The following is a 22,208-nucleotide window of genomic DNA, read 5'->3' as shown; positions in this document are numbered from 1 at the left end:
AGCAGGTTCCTGCATTTTTCATTAGGAATTAAACAGACTATTTCATTAAACCAGCTAGATAAAATCTGGTCAGTTTTCATTTTCAAGATTAATACAGTTTTATCTTAAGTTGTAGTAGCTGAAGATTACTAAATATACAGCTATTGTTGGACTGTCTACCTAATGACAAAGCCTATGCACTTACCATAATTGTACAGCACTGCTCTGGTATAAATAGATGTTATACTATAAAAGCTGGTATAAAATTGAAATGGAAATATATAGACATGAAGAAGTAAGCTTCATACAGATGAAAATAGGAAGTTAAAGTTACAAAATAACGTATCAAGAAATAATTACATAATTTCCTATTATTTAATTAATGCATATACTGTGAACTTCCTTTCAGTTTTGACTGTTATCCACACCAAAAGTAAGTTTTGATGCCTCTTGAAGTTTTAAACTCCTAACTCATGCCTCCAGCAGGTTGAGTTCATTGTCTGAGGAAAGATATACTGTGTTAATTTGAAATTGAAAATTGTAAATGTTATTTTAAAATAAAAGCTGTTAAGTGAACAGGATATGCTTTGGAAAAGCATCAGTTTATGGACAACACCCAATTGAGGCTATTTAGGTAGAAAAGCAGCGGTCTGCAGTGGTGGAATCTAAATTATGCAGTCCTAAGAGTGAACAAGAAGACTGAGAAGCAAACAGAGACAGACAAGTGAATGAGTAATTTAAGGCAAATTATAGCACAAAGTGAATATTTACAACTAACAACTGTATACACAGTTTATTTCATAGAAAAGTTCATCTTCCTCTGGAGAGGAGTAAGAGAAAGACAGGCTAACATTGTTATGTTTACTTTTGTCAGACTAGTTACTCCAGTTAACAAAATAAGTAAGTTGGAAGTCTTTTAAATAAATGTGGTTCCACACTATATTTGTAACAGATCAAGAACAAGAGTCCAAATGGGCAATATTCACAGACACTGATCCCATGAAGCTTCTGGTTCAAATAAAGATTCTATTACCACCCTAGGAACACTAGTGCTGAATACATTTAACTAAGCGTTGTCAGTTGAAGGCAAATTCATATACAGGAATTTGTATATGAAAAGAATACTTTTTTCCCCCTCATAGGAATAATAATTAATTATTCTATAAATAATCACCTTGTGGTTGACGACTTGGATGATATATCTGAAGATCAAATGGCTGGGCACTTGTTTTTTGTATTACACTGACATTTTGGCCAGTCCATTTATTGGCTTTTGCAAGTGTATTGGTCCGCCAATCTGTCCAATATACTTCACTCCCATACAAAGAAACAGCAAAAGGGTGAGAAAGATATTCATGACCCCGTATAACCTCTATCATGCTGGTTCCATCATATAATGCAGAATAAATGGCATCCGATCTACAAGATAATCCCAAATTTAAGATTACAGAAAAGTAAAATAAAAATCATACAACCATGATGACATTGGTGCAAAATGTATAAAAACCTTACTCTTACATACTGGGAAGACCAAAGAATGTTTACAGTGCAATCATTAACTTCAGAGATGATGTTGTTTACATTATTAATTTAATTTGGGATATGAAATACTGGTTTGCTTGTATACCATTTTTAAATTCAAATTTACCTCCATGCTGTGAAAATACAGCAGGAAAATCAGTTTCCATTCAGATGAACTTACGGAAAAAACATTGAAATAGCTTGAGTCTTCCATGTGTAAGTGTCAGGGAGGACAAATGGGCCACTGCTCTCTAAGGCACAGGGAGCCAGGAGCCATAGGTGATACCACAGCTGGCAGGACAGCAGCTTCACTGTCCAGGGCCACATCCCACTCCCCCCGAGCGAGGTGAGCAGGGCAGGCCCCAGGGCTGGCAGCCAGGTTCAACCAAGAGTCCAAATCACCAGAAAAGTTTGCGGTGACGAGACAGGGTCAGACCAGGAAGCCACTCTGTGGGTTGGGGTCTGGACCAACAAGGCCCATTGCCAGGCAGTGCTGGAGCTGGGCTGGAGACCAGTGCTCCCGTGGTGTCACTCAGGCAGGGGCCGAGCTCCAGGGCTGTGCTGAAGTGGACTCCTAGGACTATGGGCAGGATGTGTGGAGGGATGCCCCAAGAAGCCTGGTAAGGGCCATTAAGGTCTGCTGGTACAGACCATGAAGAAATTATGTATAATAGTAATGCAATTAAAGACATGTACATGCTGTACATTTGCACAGAAGACTTCACGTACATATGTTCTTTACGTACATAATGTACATAACTACATTCCACTTACAATGTAGTTCTTATTTTTGTATACAAGAATAAGGATTTAAAAACAGATAATAAGAATACTGTTATCACTTTACCTGGCATCTGTCCATACTATTCTTTTTTCAAAGTGATCTACAGTAAGGCCATTAGGCCAGGCTCCCGTATCCATATCTTTATATATGATCTTTCTTTCTGCTCCACTCATGGAAGCGGATTCAATGCGAGGAAAATTTGCATCCCAGTCTGTCCAAAACAGAATTCTGGTGAGAGGAAAAGGAAAAGAAACGAGACATAAGAAAACATTAAAGCATGCAGAATAATGTCAAATGGTTCAATAAGACAATAGTTGGGAAAAAAGTTCAAACATTCACATGTTTTAAATGAAAGGAATAAACATAGATTAATTTGGGCAACTATATAAATTCCTTGAAGTAATACGGTAACATGGAGGTAATATTTCATTATTAGTGTTAGAGCAATCATGACACTCAAGAAGTTTTTAAAAAACTAGAAGTTTAATAGCATTCCCTTTTTCATGTCCATTAATACAAGTAACAGCTTGTCTTGTCTTCCTTCTATAATTAGAAACCCAGCTCATTAAAAAAAAGAAATATAATGAGAGCCTTTGAAAGAAATCCACAGATGAGGAGGATGGGGAGGGGAGAAAGGGAGGAAAGGTGATTTGAGGTAGCAGGGATTAAGGAACATGATAAACCAGAGATTCCATTTATTATTAAGAGTGTTCCAATGAACACCCCTAGATTTTGGTATGTCACTAATGAATTTTATACAGATTAGTCTCACTAAAAAAATGGAAAAGATGTGTTGTACGGTAGGCTCTCTCGGTTATGTACTATCTCTGATTTTTTCCCAATAAGGAGAGCTTTCACCTGTATAACCAAAGAAGTTTCTGGTTAAGTAACAGAAGCATTGTTACTTCTGCTAAAAATACACTCTAACTGTTCTTAGCTTATGAAGTTTTCAACAACACACAATGGTTTTTTATTTGTTAAAGGAAAATAATACCTTTGATATGAAAACTTTAATTACTTGTAAAGAGCTAATTCGAGAGAGTCAGACTGTAACAAAACTTTTGAAAAGTAACATCAGACAGCTTCAGTCCTGAACATATATTCTAATAAAGCCTCTCCATTTAGTGCCGATAGTGAACAATAGTAGATGCTACATTTAAATAATAAAGGATAAGGGTATAAAAAGGCCTGTCTTCCTACCAAACTCCATTTCTAACTCTCCCTGGGTGAGGGTCTCTGCTGTGTGTGCGTGCTGTGTGTGTAGATAGCCGCGTGCCAGCAGCTGGAGCCAGATGACAGCTCACAGGGCCTGTACGTCTGGGGTGCCAGCAACTGGAGCGAGTCCGGGTGTGCATGCCAGCGTGTGATCGAGGCAGGGTGTGCATGCCAGCATGTGATCACCGGCAAAGGTGAAGGCAGACTGGTGAGTGGGTTAAATGGATGGGAGCCAGATGCATGCGTGCGTCTCTGCGAGCGAGGCACCTGGGAGAGTTGGCTCCTAGAGGGGCCAGGCTAACTGGCAGGGAGCCTGTGAGGTCTGGGGCCTGACTGAGAGACATTTACATGTGTGTGCATGGCAGCTGGGGACAGCGAGGATCCAGGGCTAGCTGCTGGGTAGGACTGGGTGCCTACGCCCAGCTACAGCAGCCTGTGTGATGGGATCCTCACCAGCAGCTGGTGTGGGGCTCACACGTCCTGGAGCCAGCAGCTGGGCAGCCCAGCGATCCCGGGGCCAGCCACTGGGTAGACTGGCTGTCTAAACCCAGCTGCTGGAGGAATCCACATTATACGTGCATACATATTTCCCACTAAAAGACCTTCATCCTTAACAGCCAGAGAGGTTAACAGGATGAGACCATTGGTGCTGTTTGTTTGTCTCAGTGCTGAGAGTTTCTGCCTGTGTAGACCTTTGTGGCCAGTCATGTGTACATGTATATACGTTTACGTATGTTGTATATGTGCAGCTGTGTGTGTTGTGGACTGGGAATACACGCTCAGTCTCACTGCAGGTTGGAATCAAAGGCATGGAGCTATGGCAGCCTCGCCTCCATTGGGATACAGGATTTGTGCCATCCTAACGCGACCATCTACTTTGAAACATCAGTATTTGTTTATTCATATTTATTTGTGAAAAGATTGAAGAGCTGTTCCCATCTGTTTTCAAAGATTTTATTCTTTCCTCAATTCTAACAAAATGTAGCACACTATTGCTTTAGCTTTTCAAAAGGCAGATTAAGCCTTCAGTTTCAGGGAGAGTGGTGATTTGATTTTTTTTCCTCCCAACCATTTAATTTGAATGACTTATCTGCCAATCCTTCTGCCAACAGGATGCCTCTTTTTAAAGATCTCTATAGATAAGAGATGCACTCTGTAAATAAGCTTTTTAGCATCTGAATTGAGAGGGCAGGGTCCTTACTCATTAAAGCATGTACTTCCTAATTCAGAATTTTCGGTCCCAGGAGGACCTCAGGTCCCAGAATCTGGGACCTTTATCTACTTTTATTTTTACGTCCACAGCAGAGTTTCTGAAATAAATATTCAGTGAAGATGCATGATAGACCATAGAAGGTTCCTAAAGAACATTAAATATGATGATTCTGTAAACTCATTATGATTTATATTATTTTTGGCCACATTTATTTTTTTTTTCCCCCTCTCTGAAAGAACAATAATTATGAGAAGAGGATGTAGCTATTGACCATTACCTTTTGGCCTCTCTAAGAAGATCCAGCTACACACAATATTGGGTAATAAGGTTTCTGTAATGAGTTTGCAGCTTCATGTAGCCTCAAAACACTGCTCTAACTCCATGAATGATAAAATTTTTGTAGTAGTAGACTGAATTTCGATACAGAATCAGAACCGATAGCTAGCTCAACAGGGAGTTAAGGGTTCCATGAAGAGTTTTCCTTTCCTTCTGCTACTTAAGTCTATTGACTTAAAGTTTAATAAAAATGGCATGTATGGGTCATTTTTGCTCTGCCAAAAAAATGAGAGGCTAATTTTAAAAGGAAGCAAAAATATCCTAAGCAAATTTTTAATATTACTGGGTTTTTTACAGTGAAGAATTTAAAATGGAATTGTGAAATACATTTATATGTTTGATGATTGCTAAAATTACACTGTATGGGAAAACAGTTTTTATTGTGTTAGCATATTACCAAAATCAGGAAGTATTTTAATTTAATCATACTTTTTAAAAACACCCAATTTTGGCCTGTTTTAATTAATATTTTGTTTTACATTATGAAAACATTGTAATATTTATTAGAAACATTTAATTATGACAGGCATTAGATAAAATACCTATTTATGGTCGTAGGCTGAATCTACTACACTCAGTTCCTTATGATTAATAATATTCCAGTTCATAGAATATCCCTTATGAATAGGTAGAAAAAATACTGACAGAGGTTGGCAAGCATTATCTCCATTTTAAAGATGGAGAACCAAACACAAAAGGTGGGATTTCTCTCACTCAACTTTTAGTCTTCCAGTAACATCCAAGCTATACTTTTATAGTCCCACCAAAAAATCAGTCTCTAAGTGAGATGAATCACCTTGGCAATACCTAAATCTGTCCATTAACCACACAGGAAGGTTAGACCAAAGGCTTCAGTTACTATCATCCACATTAAAAAATTAAATGAAACAATCACATAGCAAGGGAAGTAATTTGCCAACAAATAAACCCCTGTATCTCCCAACTTACCTTTTCTTAATGCTTTTTACTGGGGCAAAACACACTAGTAATGGACTGTATTTCACTCAAAATATACTTTCAAGAACTGTTAAAGACAAATTAGGAACTATAACTCATAGCAAAAAAGGAAATCAAATAAACTCACACTTAAACGTCTATCTTTAAAATACTTTGCCACATGAGAAAGTAATCTTTTTCTAATTACCCATATCTGGGATCCAAAGCAATAGCCCTTGGATGTTCCATAGCTCCTGCTATTAACGTTGTTCTCAAAGTGCCATCTAGTTTTGCTACTTCAATTTGGTCCAAATTGCTGTCTATCCAGTATATGTTTCCTGCAATCCAATCTACAGTAAGACCTTCAGGTGTGGCCAGGCCATGTTGTACTACCACCTCAATGGCACTAACACCTTAAAAAAAAGAAAGGGGGAGAAAAAAAAGGGTTCTTAAAGAACGAATATAGAGTCTGATATGAGTGAACATGGACATACAAGTCTGTCATGTGAATCTTGATTAATCTGATGGATGGTAATACTTTGTTCCACGTGACATTTTTTCTTTACAAATGCGATAGACTGCTGTAAATAAGTACACTTTTGGCAATATACAAATAAACTTCATTGCACAGTAATAGAAATGTTTAGTTCTCTGATGCTTTAGTAAGTAAAGCTCTGAAACTTTCAATAAAGGTCAGAGATCACATGCAGAGCAACACAAGTACATGTGCTCTATTACCAGGGACCTCTTTTGCAGCAGCTGTGAAGGACATGCTCATGCTTTGCCTCCCAGTGACTAGGCATACTAGACAAAACTCATGAAGCTTTATTTCAGCTCTTTCTCAATCAGAAAAAGAGAAAACTGAAACATTGTGATGAAGACAGAAATGTCAGGGAGAACCCTGTTTGGACACATTTTGAAAAACTCTACAATAAATAGCTTTACTTTGTTCCTTTGAATTCACATGCACAACTCATACTGTCACCATTTACTAACAGCTCTTCCCTACCAGATACTTCTTCTGGAGGGTCCCAAAATTTCTCACATGAACGGCAACTACAGAAGCACTCTGTTAGCCTTCAGGACTTCCAAGAAGGCACAGTGCTTTTTGCAGATGCAAGTCAGTTCTTGACAGCTGCAAGACTGAGGGAGTAAATTTTTTTTTGTTTGTTTTTAATAGAGCACAGAAGTCACTTGGGTTTTGGTATAGCGTGATTATAATACAGTGTGACAACAGACTACCTTACTGGTTTCATACAAACACCACAACCATTAATGAAAAATAGCAAGTCTTTGGCTGTCTTTATTTACTTAGTGTAGCTTAGTGTAGGATATTTCTTTCCTGGTCTGGATCTGTGGATATAAAAATACCCACAAATACCATCTATTAAGGAGAAGACACCCCCCCTCCAAAAAAAAAAACCACCAAAACCAAAAAACCCAAAAAAACCAACCAACCGAAAAAACATGTCAGAGAACATACGCATGAATGCATACATGAACTTTTACAAAAGCAAGTTAAACATGCTTATGCCTGTTAGCTCATATAGGAATGAAAGCACCTGAATATACACTTCAACAAAGAACATTTTGCAGAAACACTTTTGTATATATTATGAAATTATATTGAGTTATAGGCCATAATTATGTCACCAGGGCAAAGAACAAGTCTTTCTGAATGCTATGAAATTATGAAGCAAAATCTTTCACCAAGTGAGAGGAGATAATTTATCACGTCTGATAAATTCTTATACTTTTTTAATAAGGTGAAGGTGAATTACAAAAAATGACAAAAATCAATATTGAACTTATTGGACCAGGAAGAAATATCAGCCCTTTGCCTTTGCCATTTTCTTCCTCCTGTAGCATATTGCAAAAGGAAACTTTTATAACAAAAAGTCTTTTTCTAGCTCTACATCAAGTACAATCTAGGTACACACCTTTTTAAAGGCAGAATGCCATCATAAATTCTGTTTCTGTGAATGGTAACTCAGTTACAATTTATCAGGTCTAACACCCTGTAACTGCAGTTGTTCTTACTGTTAAGGAATTAAAGATTAAGTTCATACCTCCAGTATCAGAGAGCTTGCCTCTGTAAATTTTGTCCTCTACCACATCTGTCCAGTACAGTAAACTCTGACTGAAATGAAAATCAAGTGCTATTGTATTTCTTAAACCAGGAACTAAGAGGCTGTAGTCACGTTTGTGAAGATCAATTTTTCTGATCTCATGTCGAATAGAAAAAATTATGAAAGCCTCAAATGGATCTGGAAGCAGAAGATTATACATTTCAAAAGAATAATAAAGAAGATACTGTTACATATTGATATAAATGACAAGTGGAATAAGAACAAGAGAATACTTTATCAGGAGAAACAGATGATTAAAACAATTCATCTTCTGATAAGGAGTCTTTCAAATATATTTTAGTCCCACAGACTTCTCACTTCTCCCTTCTAGCATTATCTTTGATCATAACTAGAGATATTAAACACTAAATTTGGGAATATCAAACTCAACTATTGAACCGTGTTTTGTAGCTTTACCACAAGGAGTGCATAATTAGAGCTTTAAGAAGTCGCATGTTATCAAAACTAAATCTGTTGTCTCAAAAGTATCAGAAAAATTAATCCATTAAATTATACATTCTTTCAAAAGCCAGTTAGTTGAAACAATTTACTAAAATACATATAATGTGTCTTTTGAAAATATTCAATTGAAATGCTTAAAAAAACCCCCTCACCCCAAACTACCAAGCAAGGAAATTAACATTTCATATGCTTATTGATACTCCCCATCACAAATCCAACTACCACTAAAGTTCTCCTTCCTTTGTTATTCAATTAATGCTAGACTATTTGTGCCTGTGAGCTCATATCAAATTATATAAATACCTGTAAAGGCTCTCTGCATAGGTCAACCATACTATAAAACTGATTTTTTATTATAGTTCTTACACATTTTAGACTAAGAAAAGTTTTTCAGACAAGTAGCTGTGTTAATAAAAAACCAAGAAAGACAAAAATTGGATTCTGTAAACTGTTGAATCAACTCAGTATATCCACTTTAATAAAGAAAGTTTTTTCACACCAATCCTTTTCTGTGGGAAAGTAGCTTTTTTTTTTTTTCAGTTCTTTCTGTTTTCCATACAAGTAAACCTCCATTTTATATAAAAGACAGACTATTGGCAGTTTATGGCAATAGGCAATACTGCATTGTTCTTCTAAAATATTCAAAGAAAAGATTGCACAAATTATCACCAAACGGAAAGATGCTTATATACCTCTTTTCGAAAAGACTAATTTCATGTTCTTCTCTTGATAACCATTGCATATACAGATTAAATTATCCATGATGGTTTAAGTTAATCAGGTACCTCAGGAGAGCTATGTTTCTGCTCTTGAAGTACTTGTTCATAATCTGGCTTGGATTTTCCAAAACGATCCTCCTATTTGTTAAAGCAATGAATGACTTTCTGCAAATGCAATTTTTCAAAGCTCTGCAGTAGTTAAATAATTTAATGAAGAACAGGATCACTGACGTTAATAGCTGTTTCACAAGTACCAGTTATCTGAACCTGAGAAACACTTTAATGGCACTTCCCAATTTCTGATAAATCGGCAGCTATTATGCAGGAGACCAGAGAGTACTGACATACTGCTTTTTAGGCAACTCCAGTGCATAAGAACACACATGATGGACATCACCAGTAGCTTCTTTTACGTTCCTAGTAATTAACACCACAATGGAAAAAAAGAAACTTAATAAATCTGTGCTACGTTGGATGGGTTTTTTTCATTCCAAGTAGAGGAACGCTAGCTTAAGCTACACAACCTACGGTGCAAATTATCAAGTACACTGATGAAAAGGATTAGAGTTCAATGGGATCTTGTCAAATTTAAGGTACAATACTTAAGAATGTACAATGAGAAATGGGTAAGAAAATATGTGTAGGCAAAGTAACCCCATTTTGTTTATTTGGACATTTTGGTTTAAATGAGCAGGTCACATGCTGCTTTTTTCCCCTTCTTTCTTACCCTTCCCGTAACAATGCAAAGATGTAAATTCAGATCCTTGGTTACTGTGGCTGATATACAGTCAAGTCACAGATGTGGTACTACATCAAAGAAAATAATGATTGATATTGTGACAAACAAGAGGCACTGCATTGCAGTGCAAAATTTCTCTGGAAAGAATTCAGAAAGTAGAGAGAAACCGGTTTTACATAGGTTCCTCTGTGATAAGGCTATTTAAATACAGCCAAATAGGATAGCAGTAATTATTGCCTGGCTGGTGAGTTGTGAGCCAGAGTCCAGCCACCACTCTGCTTTACATAATGGAGCAATCAATCACCGGATGACTGGATGCGGTGGGCTGAACCTGGCTGGACGCCAGGTGCCCACCAAGCCGCTCTATCACTCCCCTCCTCAGCTGGACAGGGGAGAGAAAATATAATGAAAGGCTCCTGGGTCGAGATAAGGACAGGGAGAGATCAGTCACCAATTACTGTCATGGGCCAAGCAGACTCGACTGGGGGAAATTAATGTATTACCAATCAAACCAGAGTAAGGTAATGAGAAAATAAAAACTAAATCTTAAAAACACCTTCGCCCCACCCCTCCCTTCTTTCCAGGCTCAACTTCACTCCCAATTTCTCCACCTCCTCCCCCCGAGGGACGCAGTGGGACGAGGAATGGGGGTTGTGGTCAGTTCATCACACGTTGTCTCTGCCGCTCCTTCCTCCTCACGGGGAGGACTCCTCACGCTCTTCCCTGCTCCAGCGTGGGGTCCCTCCCACGGGAGACAGTCCTCCACGAACTTCTCCAGCGTGAGTCCTTCCCACGGGCTGCAGTTCTTCACAAACTGCTCCAGCGCGGGTCCCTTCCACGGGGTGCAGCCCTTCAGGAACAGACTGCTCCAGCGTGGGGCCCCCGTGGGGTCACACACGTGTCCTGCCAGCAAACCTGCTCCAGCGTGGGCTCCTCTCTCCATGGGGCCACAGGTCCTGCCAGCAAACCTGCTCCAGTGTGGGCTCCTCTCTCCACAGGGCCACAGGTCCTGCCAGGAGCCTGCTCCAGCACAGGCTTCCCACGGGGGGCTCACAGCCTCCTTCGGGCATCCACCTGCTCGGGCGGGGGGTCCTCCACGGGCTGCAGTGGATATCTGCTCCACCGTGGACCTCCATGGGCTGCAGGGGACAGCCTGCCTCACCATGGTCTGCACCGCAGCTGCAGGGGAATCTCTGCTCCGGCCCCTGGAGCACCTCCTCCCCCTCCTTCTTCACTGACCCTGGTGTCTGCAGAGTTGTTCCTCTCACATATGCTCACTCCTCTCTTCTGACTGCTTCTGCTGCTGTGCAGTTTTTTCCACCTTCTTAAATACATTATCCCAGAGGTGCTACCACCATTGCTGATGGGCTCAGCCTTGGCCAGTGTCGGGTCTGTCTTGGAGCTGGCTGGCATTGGCTCTATCGGTCATAGGGGAAGCTTCTAGCAGCTTCTCACAGAAGCCACCCCTACAGCCCCCCCCACTACCAAAACCTTGCCATGCAAACCCAGTACACTAGAGTAGTCTAGAATTTTACTTGTTACTGCTTGACACCCCTCTATTACTGTATATGTAGTAAGTACCATGTTTCAAGGATAATAAGCTGCATAAAATTGAGTATGTAACTGATGGGATACCAGATTTGTAGGAAAGAATCTAGAAAATTAGATCAACAATGGCATGTCACTGTAAATGAGGTCAACTCAAGGTTTGCACTTAAAATAAATATGACATAAGCCTTCCACTCCCTGCTCCTAAGCATTGGTGAAGACAGTCTACAATACTGTACCCTGTTCTGAGCATGGCTCATAAAGAAGAATGTCAATCAACTACAGGAATGCAAAGGAAATCAGCAAGTGTTGTAAGAGTCCTAGAGAGTATGGCCTGCAAGGAAAGAATGAACAAACTGGAATTGCTTAGTTTAAAAAACAATGGAATAAGATGATGACTGGAAGCACATAAAATTCTCCAAAGACATAAAAGGCTGATGAATTGAAAATGGGAAAAACCTTGTTTTCTATATAAATAACAAGTAGGCCAAGGATTAAAGGCTTAAACTGGAGCAGGAAGACTCAGAAAGACTAGAAAAAAAAAATCTTAAGGAGGGCGAGGCACTGAAACATCTCACCCCTGGGAAACTTGGAGTTCACCACTGAAGGTGTCTTGAAGGTCTTTGAAAGCAGATAAACAACAGCAGTATTAGATAGTGTTTGATCTTCCTTCCAACCTTATCATTCAACAACTGTATAAAATGAGCTAATTATAGTGAATTAGAATTTTCAGACTGAATCAAATCCATTTTATTTAAGGTTATGCTTCTATCACCGTATAAAACAAAAATTTGATTTATTCTCCTACTTGATTCCTCTTCTGGAAATTGAGAGCAAATACTTTTTATTTTAACAATTGATTAAGATATTTTCATAAAATCTTACCTTAAATCAATTCAATGTAATGGTTATTGATTTTATTCTTTAAAGCTTTTTTTAAAGAAAATTAATTGATAACAATTTATTAGAGAAAAATCATACATTTCTGTACCTTCTGATTTCATGACTGCACCAAGCTTTTTTACCACATAGGTAAGTGTATAAAATATATGATACAAACATAAAGCATGAACTGCATTAACAGTTCTAAGAAAAAATTCTGATAGAGAAAAGTGCCAAAAAACACACTCAAAAAAGACTGTATAGAAAAAATAATGCTTCAGCTTTTCCAGTGGTATTAATTTAAAATTCCTTCTCAGGAAAAATGCTAACTGAAGCTTACCGTAACAACAGTAGCACAGCAAGGAACCTACACTGTGCTTTTATGAAATTTACCTCAAAGGAAAATAATAACTTCATTAAAAGTCTGAAAAAAAACCCTTCTAATGAAGTTTGACATTGCTTAGAGAGGACTGGACCATCCTCCCCTCCCGCCCCCCATTTTAGTATTGAAAGCTATCTGGAAATTATAACAAAATATAATTTAAACCCAGCTAAAACTGATCAAACATACAGACACACCATCCTCTTTTCCAAATATATATATATATAGTGATATAACAGAGTTCCCACAGCTTAGAAAAGGTTGACAGTAATTTTTTAACTAAATCTATACTAAGCTAAGTGTTTCTGAGTTCATCTAACTTTTATTATACCAAATCCTGAAAAGCTGAACATAAACATGAAATTTAAATATCTTTCAAGAACAGGGTTTTTTTCTGCATGCTTATTATCATCTAAAAGAGTTCAAGTGCAATATATCAGCACAACTTATTTTGAAAGGTGTTCCAAGAGAAACTAGCAAGAAGAGTATGAAAATATATAATTTATATTGACTTTCTACATGAATAATGGAGCTCTGTAGCATACTTTTAGTTCAATCAATACAAATTTAAATGTGAATGAAACATTTAGTCTTTGGGAAGTCAGTAATGTAACAGTACACATGCCAGAACAGCAAAAAGCAAACTAGATGAAAACAAGAGATATGGAAAGTGAAGAAACTCTGAAGGAAAAAAAGCCGACAACACTTAAAACCCTCAAGAAATGAAGAGAACATAAGCAGAAATAAGGAAAAACAGGAGAAAGTAAGAGAAAGACATTGAAAGAGAAACTACAAAGAAAATAACTGCTCAATTCAAGCAATTTATTTCTACATACTTATTATTCCATAACTCATTATATTTCTCTGGTAATTCATTAGATTCCTCTGACAAACACACTATTTAATTCTGATATGCCATCAAAAAAAAAACCAAACCACCAAATCACATACGTTATTGCATTTTCAGCATTCATATTCCCATTAGATTTCTGATGGACACTCAAGTAAATGCTTTTACAATATTTTGAAAATATGACATGCTGCATACTAACTTTACACGTTAGTGCTGTGTACTAGTGAATTGTTTGACAGTATATAGGAAAGTACTATTTTTAGATAGCAAAAAAATGTGGCTAAGGGCAAGGTAATAATTTTCCTCTGAGTAATTTTTTTCTCCTGGAAAAAGGATTATTAATTACTGCTCTAATATAATACACATCTACTCCCGGTTCAAGGCATTTTAAATCACAATGGCTATTCTAAGAATTACTTTATACCAACTGGTATTATTGAAGTAGTTTTTTGTCATTTGGGGGACTGTTCATCTTCACAAGATCACTTTGAACTCAACTTGTAATCACAGAATCATATAGGTTGGAAAAGACCTTTAAGGTAATCAAGTCCAACCGTAAACCTAACGCTACCAAGACCACCACTACACCATGTCCCTAAGCACCTCATCCAAACGTCTTTTAAATACCTTGAGGGACAGGGACTCAACCACTTCCCTGGGCAGCCCTTTCCAATGCTTGACCACCCTTTCAGTGAAGTAAAATTTCCTAATATCCAGTCTAAACCTCCCCTGGCGCAACTTGAGGCCATTTCCTCTCATCCTATCACTTGTTACCTGAGAGAAGAGACCGACCCCCACCTCGCTACAACCTCCTTTCAGGTAGTTGTAGAGAGTGATAATGTGTCCCCTGAGTCTCCTTTTCTCCAGGTTAAACAACCCCAGGTCCCTCAGCCGCTCCTCATCAGACTTGTGCTCCAGACCCTTCACCAGCTTCGTTGCCCTTCTCTGGACACGCTCCAGCCCCTCAATGTCTCTCTTGTAGTGAGGGGCCCAACACTGAACACAGTATTTGAAGTGCGGCCTCACCAGTGGCGAGTACAGGGGGACCATCACTTCCCTACTCCTGCTGGTCACACTATTCCTGATAAAAGCCAGGATGCTGTTGGCTTTCTTGGCCACCTGGGCACACTGCTGGCTCATATTCAGGCGGCTGTCGACCAACACTCCCAGGTCCTTCTCTGCCAGGCAGCTTTCCAGCCACTCTTCCCCAAGTAGCATGTAGCGTTGCATGGGGTTGTTGTGACCCAAGTGCAGGACCTGGCACTGAGCCTTCTTGAACCTCATACAATTGACCTCGGCCCACCGATCCAGCCTGTCCAGGTCCCTCTGCAGAGCCTTCCTACCCTCAAGCAGATCAACACTCCCGCACAACTTGGTGTTGTCTGCAAACTTACTAAGGGTGCAGTCGATGCCTTCGTCAAGATCATTGATAAAGATATTAAACAGGACTGGTCCCAATGCAGAGCCCTGGGGAACACCAGTTGTGATCGGCCACCAACTGGAGTGAACTCCATTCACCACCACTCTTTGGGCCCAGCCATCCAGCCAGTTTTTTACCCAGCGAAGAGTACACCTGTCCAGGCCATGAGCAGCCAGCTTCTCTAGAAGAATGCTGTGGGAAACAGTGTCAAAGGCTTTACTGAAGTCTAGATAGACAACATCCACAGCATTCCCCTCATCCACTAGGCGGGTCACCTTGTCATAGAAGGAGATCAGGTTGGTTAAGCAGGACCTGCCTTTCCTGAACCCATGCTGGCTGGGCTTGATCCCTTGGTTATCCTCTACACGCAGTGAGAATCTTCTCCATCAGCTTCCCCAGTACCGAGGTCAGGCTGACAGGCCTGTAGTTCCCTGCATCCTTCTTCTGGCCCTTCTTGAAGATGGCTGTCACATTTGCTAATCTCCAGTCAACTGGGACCTCCCCAGTTAGCCAGGACTGCTGGTAAATGATGGAAAGAGGCTTGGTGAGCACTTCTGCCAGTTCCTTCAGTACTCTCGGGTGGATCTCATCAGGCCCCATAGACTTGTGAATGTCTAAGTGGTGCAGCAGATCACTAACCATTTCCCCCTGAATTACGGGGGCTCCATTCCGGTCCCCATCCCTATCTTCCGACTCAGGGGGCTGGGTAACCAGAGAGCAATTGGTCTTAATATGGTAAGATGTAACAGTATTATATGAAAGCTTTTTTCTTTATTTTATATTCATTTAGATCTCGTGCACAGAGACACAAATGGTATGGACATTTTGAGGCTAACAGATTCACAAATGAGACCAAAACTGTACTCACTTTACTAAAATGCTGTTCACACAGTCAACAACTAAAGTATCAGAGGATCTGTCCTTCAGAGTATTTGTCATGGCTTTCAAATGAAATAAACTGAAAGGGGCCAAGATTATTAGTGACTATAAAAGCATATGTCATATTTAATATGGAATAATTTTGTTGCAGCTTGGATGCATTAGGATAGTATCTTTACGGTTTGTAAAGAAAGGTATCATTTTTCTTTATACCAGCTGACATCACCGGTCTCAGATCATATATTTAATATTACATTCTTTGAGAAAATCTGTAAAAATCAATTTGTAACTTCAGATTCTTACCAACATCAGTAAACACTAAGCAGAAATATCTCATGGGCTTAAGAAAAACTGAGAAACCATAGTCTCACTCCTCTTACTTTTCAGCACAAGCGAGTATATTTCACTTTGGTTTTTTTTTCCCTTAGCTTCCAAATACTGGTCATTTCTATTTGCTTTAACTTAAAGTATGTTTCAAACTTTCCTCCACCAAGTTACTAACACTGTCTTTAAATGCTTTGAATCCTTTCATTTCTATAACCCAGTAAGAATGAACTTTTTGAATTATTGGAAATGTCCATAATAAAACAAATTAGATTGATCAAAAGTCAATGAGAATAAGACTAAAGCAGTGTCATAAAATAAGAATTTTAACAGCAATAAAATAAGACTTCAGATATACACTACCACAGTAATATGCCAGTGAAGCATGATTTGAGGGTCTACTATCAGCATAGCTCAGTAACGTCTGAACAACATACGTTCCTGATCTCATACTGTAGTAGTAACTATTTAGATACGATAGGAACAATTATGGAGACACAAATATTCCATTTGGAGATCATTCTGGAAATTATAACAACAGTTATTCCAGCCTGATGAGTGTAAAACACATTCTTAATGAATTAAAAAAATAGCTCAAAAGGCAAGCCGTGTAATTTAAGAGAACGTCCATGACATAAAACTAAATTTTAATTATTCATTGTTTTGGCAAAGAGAAACATTATCTTTATTACATGCAATAGATATTTTGGCCATAAGTAAACTATGGGCTTCATTACTACTGTAATGAAGTTCTAAAATGTGTTGTAAATTAGCTCAAACATTGTCAAAGCAGAAGGATTAGAATTTGCCTTTTCTGAAATATGGACCATTAAGTTGGCTGCTATCTACTAAATAATTTCAGGTGACTAGGAATAAGAAACTTAGGCTTTTCTTTCTAGCTTACTGATTCAGAATTTTTTCCTGTGATTCATCTGAGGAAATGCAGAGTATCTGGAATAAATCAAGACTATCTTAATCATGATATCTATTGAATTATGAAATATCCAAATAACTGATAGACAGTTTGGGAGATATTTCTACTCAGAATTGATAAGGTACTATCAAAGAAGAAAGATAATAAAGAATAAAAATATCAAAGAATCCTAAACTGAAATTTTGAAAATCTTGACAGCAAAATCAATGCTATTTTTAACTCCCTACAGCAGGGGTAAAGATGTGATGACAGTTTATATTGCACATACGTGTTTGTATTTCACACACATATTCACACTGCACTTGAAAAAGACACCCCTAACATAGTTTCTAGATCATGCTTCAGTACATATCAATAGTGAACAACGAGGGGAATACTTTCCTGTTTTGGCTTATGTTGGTTTTCTTCTTGATTAGTTAGCTGAACGGGCTTACTGATGTCAAAAAACAAGTACCAGAATATCGTAGGTGAAAAAATAGCTTAAACTGTGAACGCTAACAGGCAGCAGATAATTGACTATATGAGTGTGCATGCACGTTCAAAATTAAACTCCTGAGCCCTCAAGTAATACTGATCAATATCATGATGTCACAGATTGATTCATTTCTTCAAAATACCCCATATTCCATATATATATACAGACACTTACATATATATATATATCCCCTGCATATTAAATATATATTAAAAGCTGTATAAAACTTCAAACAACTTAGAAATTATTTGGTATTAACATTCTTAGAAAGTCTTATAAGCAGTGAATTAATATTGCAATACCCCTTCATCCTGCATCAAGACTAGGGACAGCTTTATAGAGTTCTTCAGATTGCTATGAGCCCCACATTTGGATAATCCAAGCCTATAATTCTTATTTAAAAAAGGAAATAACCTCTCACTAAATGGACAAAACAGCTATTAACATCTGGAATACTGAAAATACATTGAATTTCAACTTACCAGTACTAACACAATTTTCTCCATCCTTACTAAGCTTCCAGCCTTCGTAACATGAGCACTTGACAGTATTTTTATGCTGTTCACATACTTGACTACACTTAAGGTGCTTGGTACAGTAATCCATAATCTCACAAGTTTTGTTGTCTATACTAAGACTGAATCCTGCAGGGCAGGAGCATACAATTCTTCCTCCAGGAACCACAGAACATTGATGGCTACATCCACCATTGTTAAGTGAACATTCATCTGAAATAACATGGAAAAAAAAACCCAAAACATTAAGGGCCACAAGGGCTGTCAGTTAGATTGCATGTTCTTAAAGTCACCAGGTCAACTAAAACACGTAAAAGGCCCCTAAGAAGCACAAACTGAATTTTACATGTTAAACAGCTTTCTATATTTATTTTTAAAATTATCTAATTTGTAAATATTGAGCATGGCAGATTCACGGCAATCTTTCAGCATTTTAGAATGGCAGATGTACAATGTATATGCATTTTTAAAGACTTTCATGCATATTATTTCATTCACTTAAGAATTAAAGAGTGTCCATACAGAGTCAGTCCAAAGACCACTACGGGTCAACCACCTTCAATGGTGACCAAAAGCTGATGCACAGGGAAATAAGCATACTTTCCCAAATACATCCCTTGCCTCCAGCCACTTGAGCTTGTGGGGAGAAGGCTCCAACTTTTAGTCCTATGTATCTATATCCCAAGCAACTTGTCAAAGAAACTTGTACGAATAAGATTTAAAAATCAGGATTTCCTTCTCCTCCTTTTCCAGTAACAGCTACTAGAGAATCCTACTTCTGCATTCTCTATGTCAGTACTCTCACGTTATATTCTGCAGGTATCTGGTGATTTGCAAAGCTCTGCTAAATGGATTGAAGGTGATTTGTGAAACCTTTAAAGCATCTGAATTAAAAGCATGGTAATTGTGTTTGTGAGAAATTCTGTGACCTCTGAAGCAAAAAAGCATAGAACTACTCCTTACCTCATAGTACTAATGCTATCTATGGAATCAACGGGAGGGCCAAACTGGTCCATTGTTACACTAGAAACTAGGCTTCACTTTTCTTTTTTAATCTATTGGTGTCTTTTAATTATTTTGTTTGATTCTAACAATTCTCTGAAAGTCTTGCTCACTTGTGATAAGACGTATAAAACACAACAGTTTTCTACAGAAGAATTATTTCCTTCCCACTTAAAAAAAAAAATTAAAAAGCCCTTCTTCTAACAGTCCTTCATTCAGATTTCAAGTTTGGTTTTTCGTGTAGTTTTTATATCATGACAAAAAAGGATCAAGCTCCTTAATGTGTCTAACATGCAAATGTGTTGCCCAACATCCCATATTTGTCCTTTGGTTTATGCTTAGGTATGTTTTAAGACTTAACAACTGCTGAAATACTTGACTAATAACACACTGTCTAAAAGTTGTAACAACCATTAAAAACCAAAGTTGGCCCTATACAATATCCAACAGGATATAGGTGTCATAATGGGCTACTAATAGTAGGACGATAATTGTCCAAACACAGAAATAGCATAGAAATAATATAAAGGACCTTATGCTATAATTTCTTTCACCTGGAATCTAGACAGCATAGGATTCATACGTAGCTCTCAGAGGATTTAGGTCTACAACATAATCTTATCATATTCCAGAGGAACACTGAATTTAAGATCCCCTCTTACAGTACAGTCTGCAGAGCAACAGAGCAGGACATCTCTCTGCCGTGCCCTGCAGCAGCTATTGCCCAGCCAGTGAACTCTGCCTCCTATGCTAAGCGCCTCGGGTGACTCAGCACAGCCCAGTGCAGGGTCTCCTAGTAAAGACAGATCCCAGAGGGTGAAAAGGTTTGTAACCATCTCAAATGCTTTGTAACAGAATGCTGGAGACTGTAAAACATCTTATGCAAAGCAAGGTCAGTGGGGAGAGGCAAATTGTTGATATAAGAAAACAGAATTATAAAATTACCTAAATTTTTCCTACAAACCATGTTTCACTTCTTATCCCTAAACCATCACTATAGTACAACTATACTACTGCTATAGATTCTTTAAAAATCTATTCATTTTATCTTTCCATATATTTTATAATAATTCAATTAGGTTATCTGTTATACTTCTGTCAGATTTCCAAAATTATTTTTGTACATTTTTTACTGAATACTGAATACAATTTTGCTGAGATAACCTACATTGTCGGACGTGCCATGAAATCCTTTCAACACCACCATCAGGGAGACTTGTTAACTCTTCCTAGTCATCCCAATGCATTTCTCCATGAACTCCTACATAGCTACTGACAGGATTCTATCAACTTAAGCTTCTGCAGTTTGAGAGAACTGTAAATTCACTTAAATCCTTTCATATATACCCAAGCCTTTTAAATTGTTTACCTCCAGGAGTATTTTAAGGGGTCAGGAAATGAAAGACTTACCTAAGGAACTATATTTTCCCTTATTTGAAGCAAACTAATACTTCAAGCACAAAACCAGTATGATTTAAATTTAATAAAAATCTTCACATAGGCTACTGTGATAAAATTTCAGTAAGATTAACATGAGAACTGTTTTTTCAACAGCATTGTGACAGACAATATCAAGAATAATCAGGAAAATGTGTCTAAAAGAAGTACCACAAAGATCGCCTTCATCAGATCCATCAGGACAATCTCTTCTCCCATTGCAGAGCTTCTCAGGCTGTAGGCAGATGGAGGTATCATTAGCACAAGGGTATTTTGGTGGTCCACACATATAGCCCTCGCAATTATCCTCATCAGACTGATCCTCACAATCAATATCGCCATCACATAGCCACGCTTTGCTAATGCATCTCCCTTAGAGAAAAGAGACAATAAACACAGGAAATCAGACTGGAAGCAAACTTTAGAAAAAATCTTCAGTAACATTACACAATATATTTTCTTTATTATGCTTTTCCATTAATAGTACTTTCCTCTTAGATGAACAGAAAGAAAACAGCATGTGTACTTACACTCTGAAGCATCATCCACATCAGTGTTGACACTATAATTTTCCAAACAATATCAATCTTAATTATTTCTATGCTGAACAGAACTGCATATAGGCAGGACACATCCTCATAATCTGTTAAATATACCAAATTATACTCAAATGTTTTAATTTTTTTTAAATTTCTGCTTTTCTTCATCTCTCTTTCTTTATCTTCTACTCCAACAGCCTTCCATAGGAGCAATGTTTCAATATATAACTTTCTGTTAGCATGGGTTTGAGAAACAAAAATCTTTCTAGGAAGTATACGCAATACGTTCCCAGCTTATGTCAGATAAATGATCAGCTTTTAGACAAAATAACTACAGCAGATGAAATTTCTTACATTATTTCAGTTTTATCAAGCCAGGCTTCAGATCATTTCCTTCACTCCTCAAAAGGGGGAAAAAAAATCCACTTCTGTGCTGACCATCAATGTTTAGAGATGCAAGACAGTCTCTTGATTGAGAAAGGGGTTATGATCTTTAAAAAACATACAGGTATTAAATTAAAACCACCTAAGCCAGGGATTTTAATAGGTGAAAAATAACCAAGATTGTGAATGCAACCACTTACAGGTGTGCGTGTGTGTGTGCTCCTGTCCCAAACTATTCTTTGACTCTCAATCATAAACTTGTGACCTACTAGCTACAGCCACTAGGGGCTGGTTGTAAATTTTGATAACACCTGGGCTGAACAGAAGTGGCATGTACATTATTCTCCAATTAATTCTCCAATTAATAAAGAGACAACATCTCTCATGAGTCAGAATCCCTTGAGGTATTTACAAGATGTGTAGATGTGCCACTTAGGGACATCGTTTAGCGGTGGACTTGGCAGTGTTAGGTTCACGGCTGGACTAGATGATCTTAAAGGTCTTTTCCAACCTAAATGGTTCTATGATTCTATTCTATGATTCTAACAGGTAGAACCATGGATTAGGAAGCTGATCTTGCACTATGTTTCTGCCTCTAAAC

The 22,208-nt window shown here is 38.1% G+C and overlaps 1 protein-coding gene across 1 annotated transcript in view; it reads right to left on the bottom strand.

Annotated features, from left to right (window-relative positions):
• The window catches only part of LRP1B (LDL receptor related protein 1B), a 309,784-nt gene that overhangs the window by 237,004 nt on the left and 50,572 nt on the right, over positions 1-22,208 (bottom strand). The window contains exons 15-20 of the mRNA XM_072874983.1: positions 20,856-21,056; positions 18,213-18,458; positions 8,054-8,251; positions 6,193-6,397; positions 2,348-2,512; positions 1,154-1,398 (exon numbers count right to left, since the gene is read on the bottom strand). Of these exons, the coding sequence (XP_072731084.1) occupies positions 1,154-1,398; positions 2,348-2,512; positions 6,193-6,397; positions 8,054-8,251; positions 18,213-18,458; positions 20,856-21,056 (1,260 nt within the window). The remainder of the gene's footprint in view (positions 1-1,153; positions 1,399-2,347; positions 2,513-6,192; positions 6,398-8,053; positions 8,252-18,212; positions 18,459-20,855; positions 21,057-22,208) is intronic.

This window comes from Ciconia boyciana, chromosome 10 (assembly GCF_034638445.1).
Source record: "Ciconia boyciana chromosome 10, ASM3463844v1, whole genome shotgun sequence".
NCBI classification, from domain to species: Eukaryota; Metazoa; Chordata; class Aves; order Ciconiiformes; family Ciconiidae; genus Ciconia; species Ciconia boyciana.
This window is presented reverse-complemented; position numbering and strand designations above follow the sequence as displayed.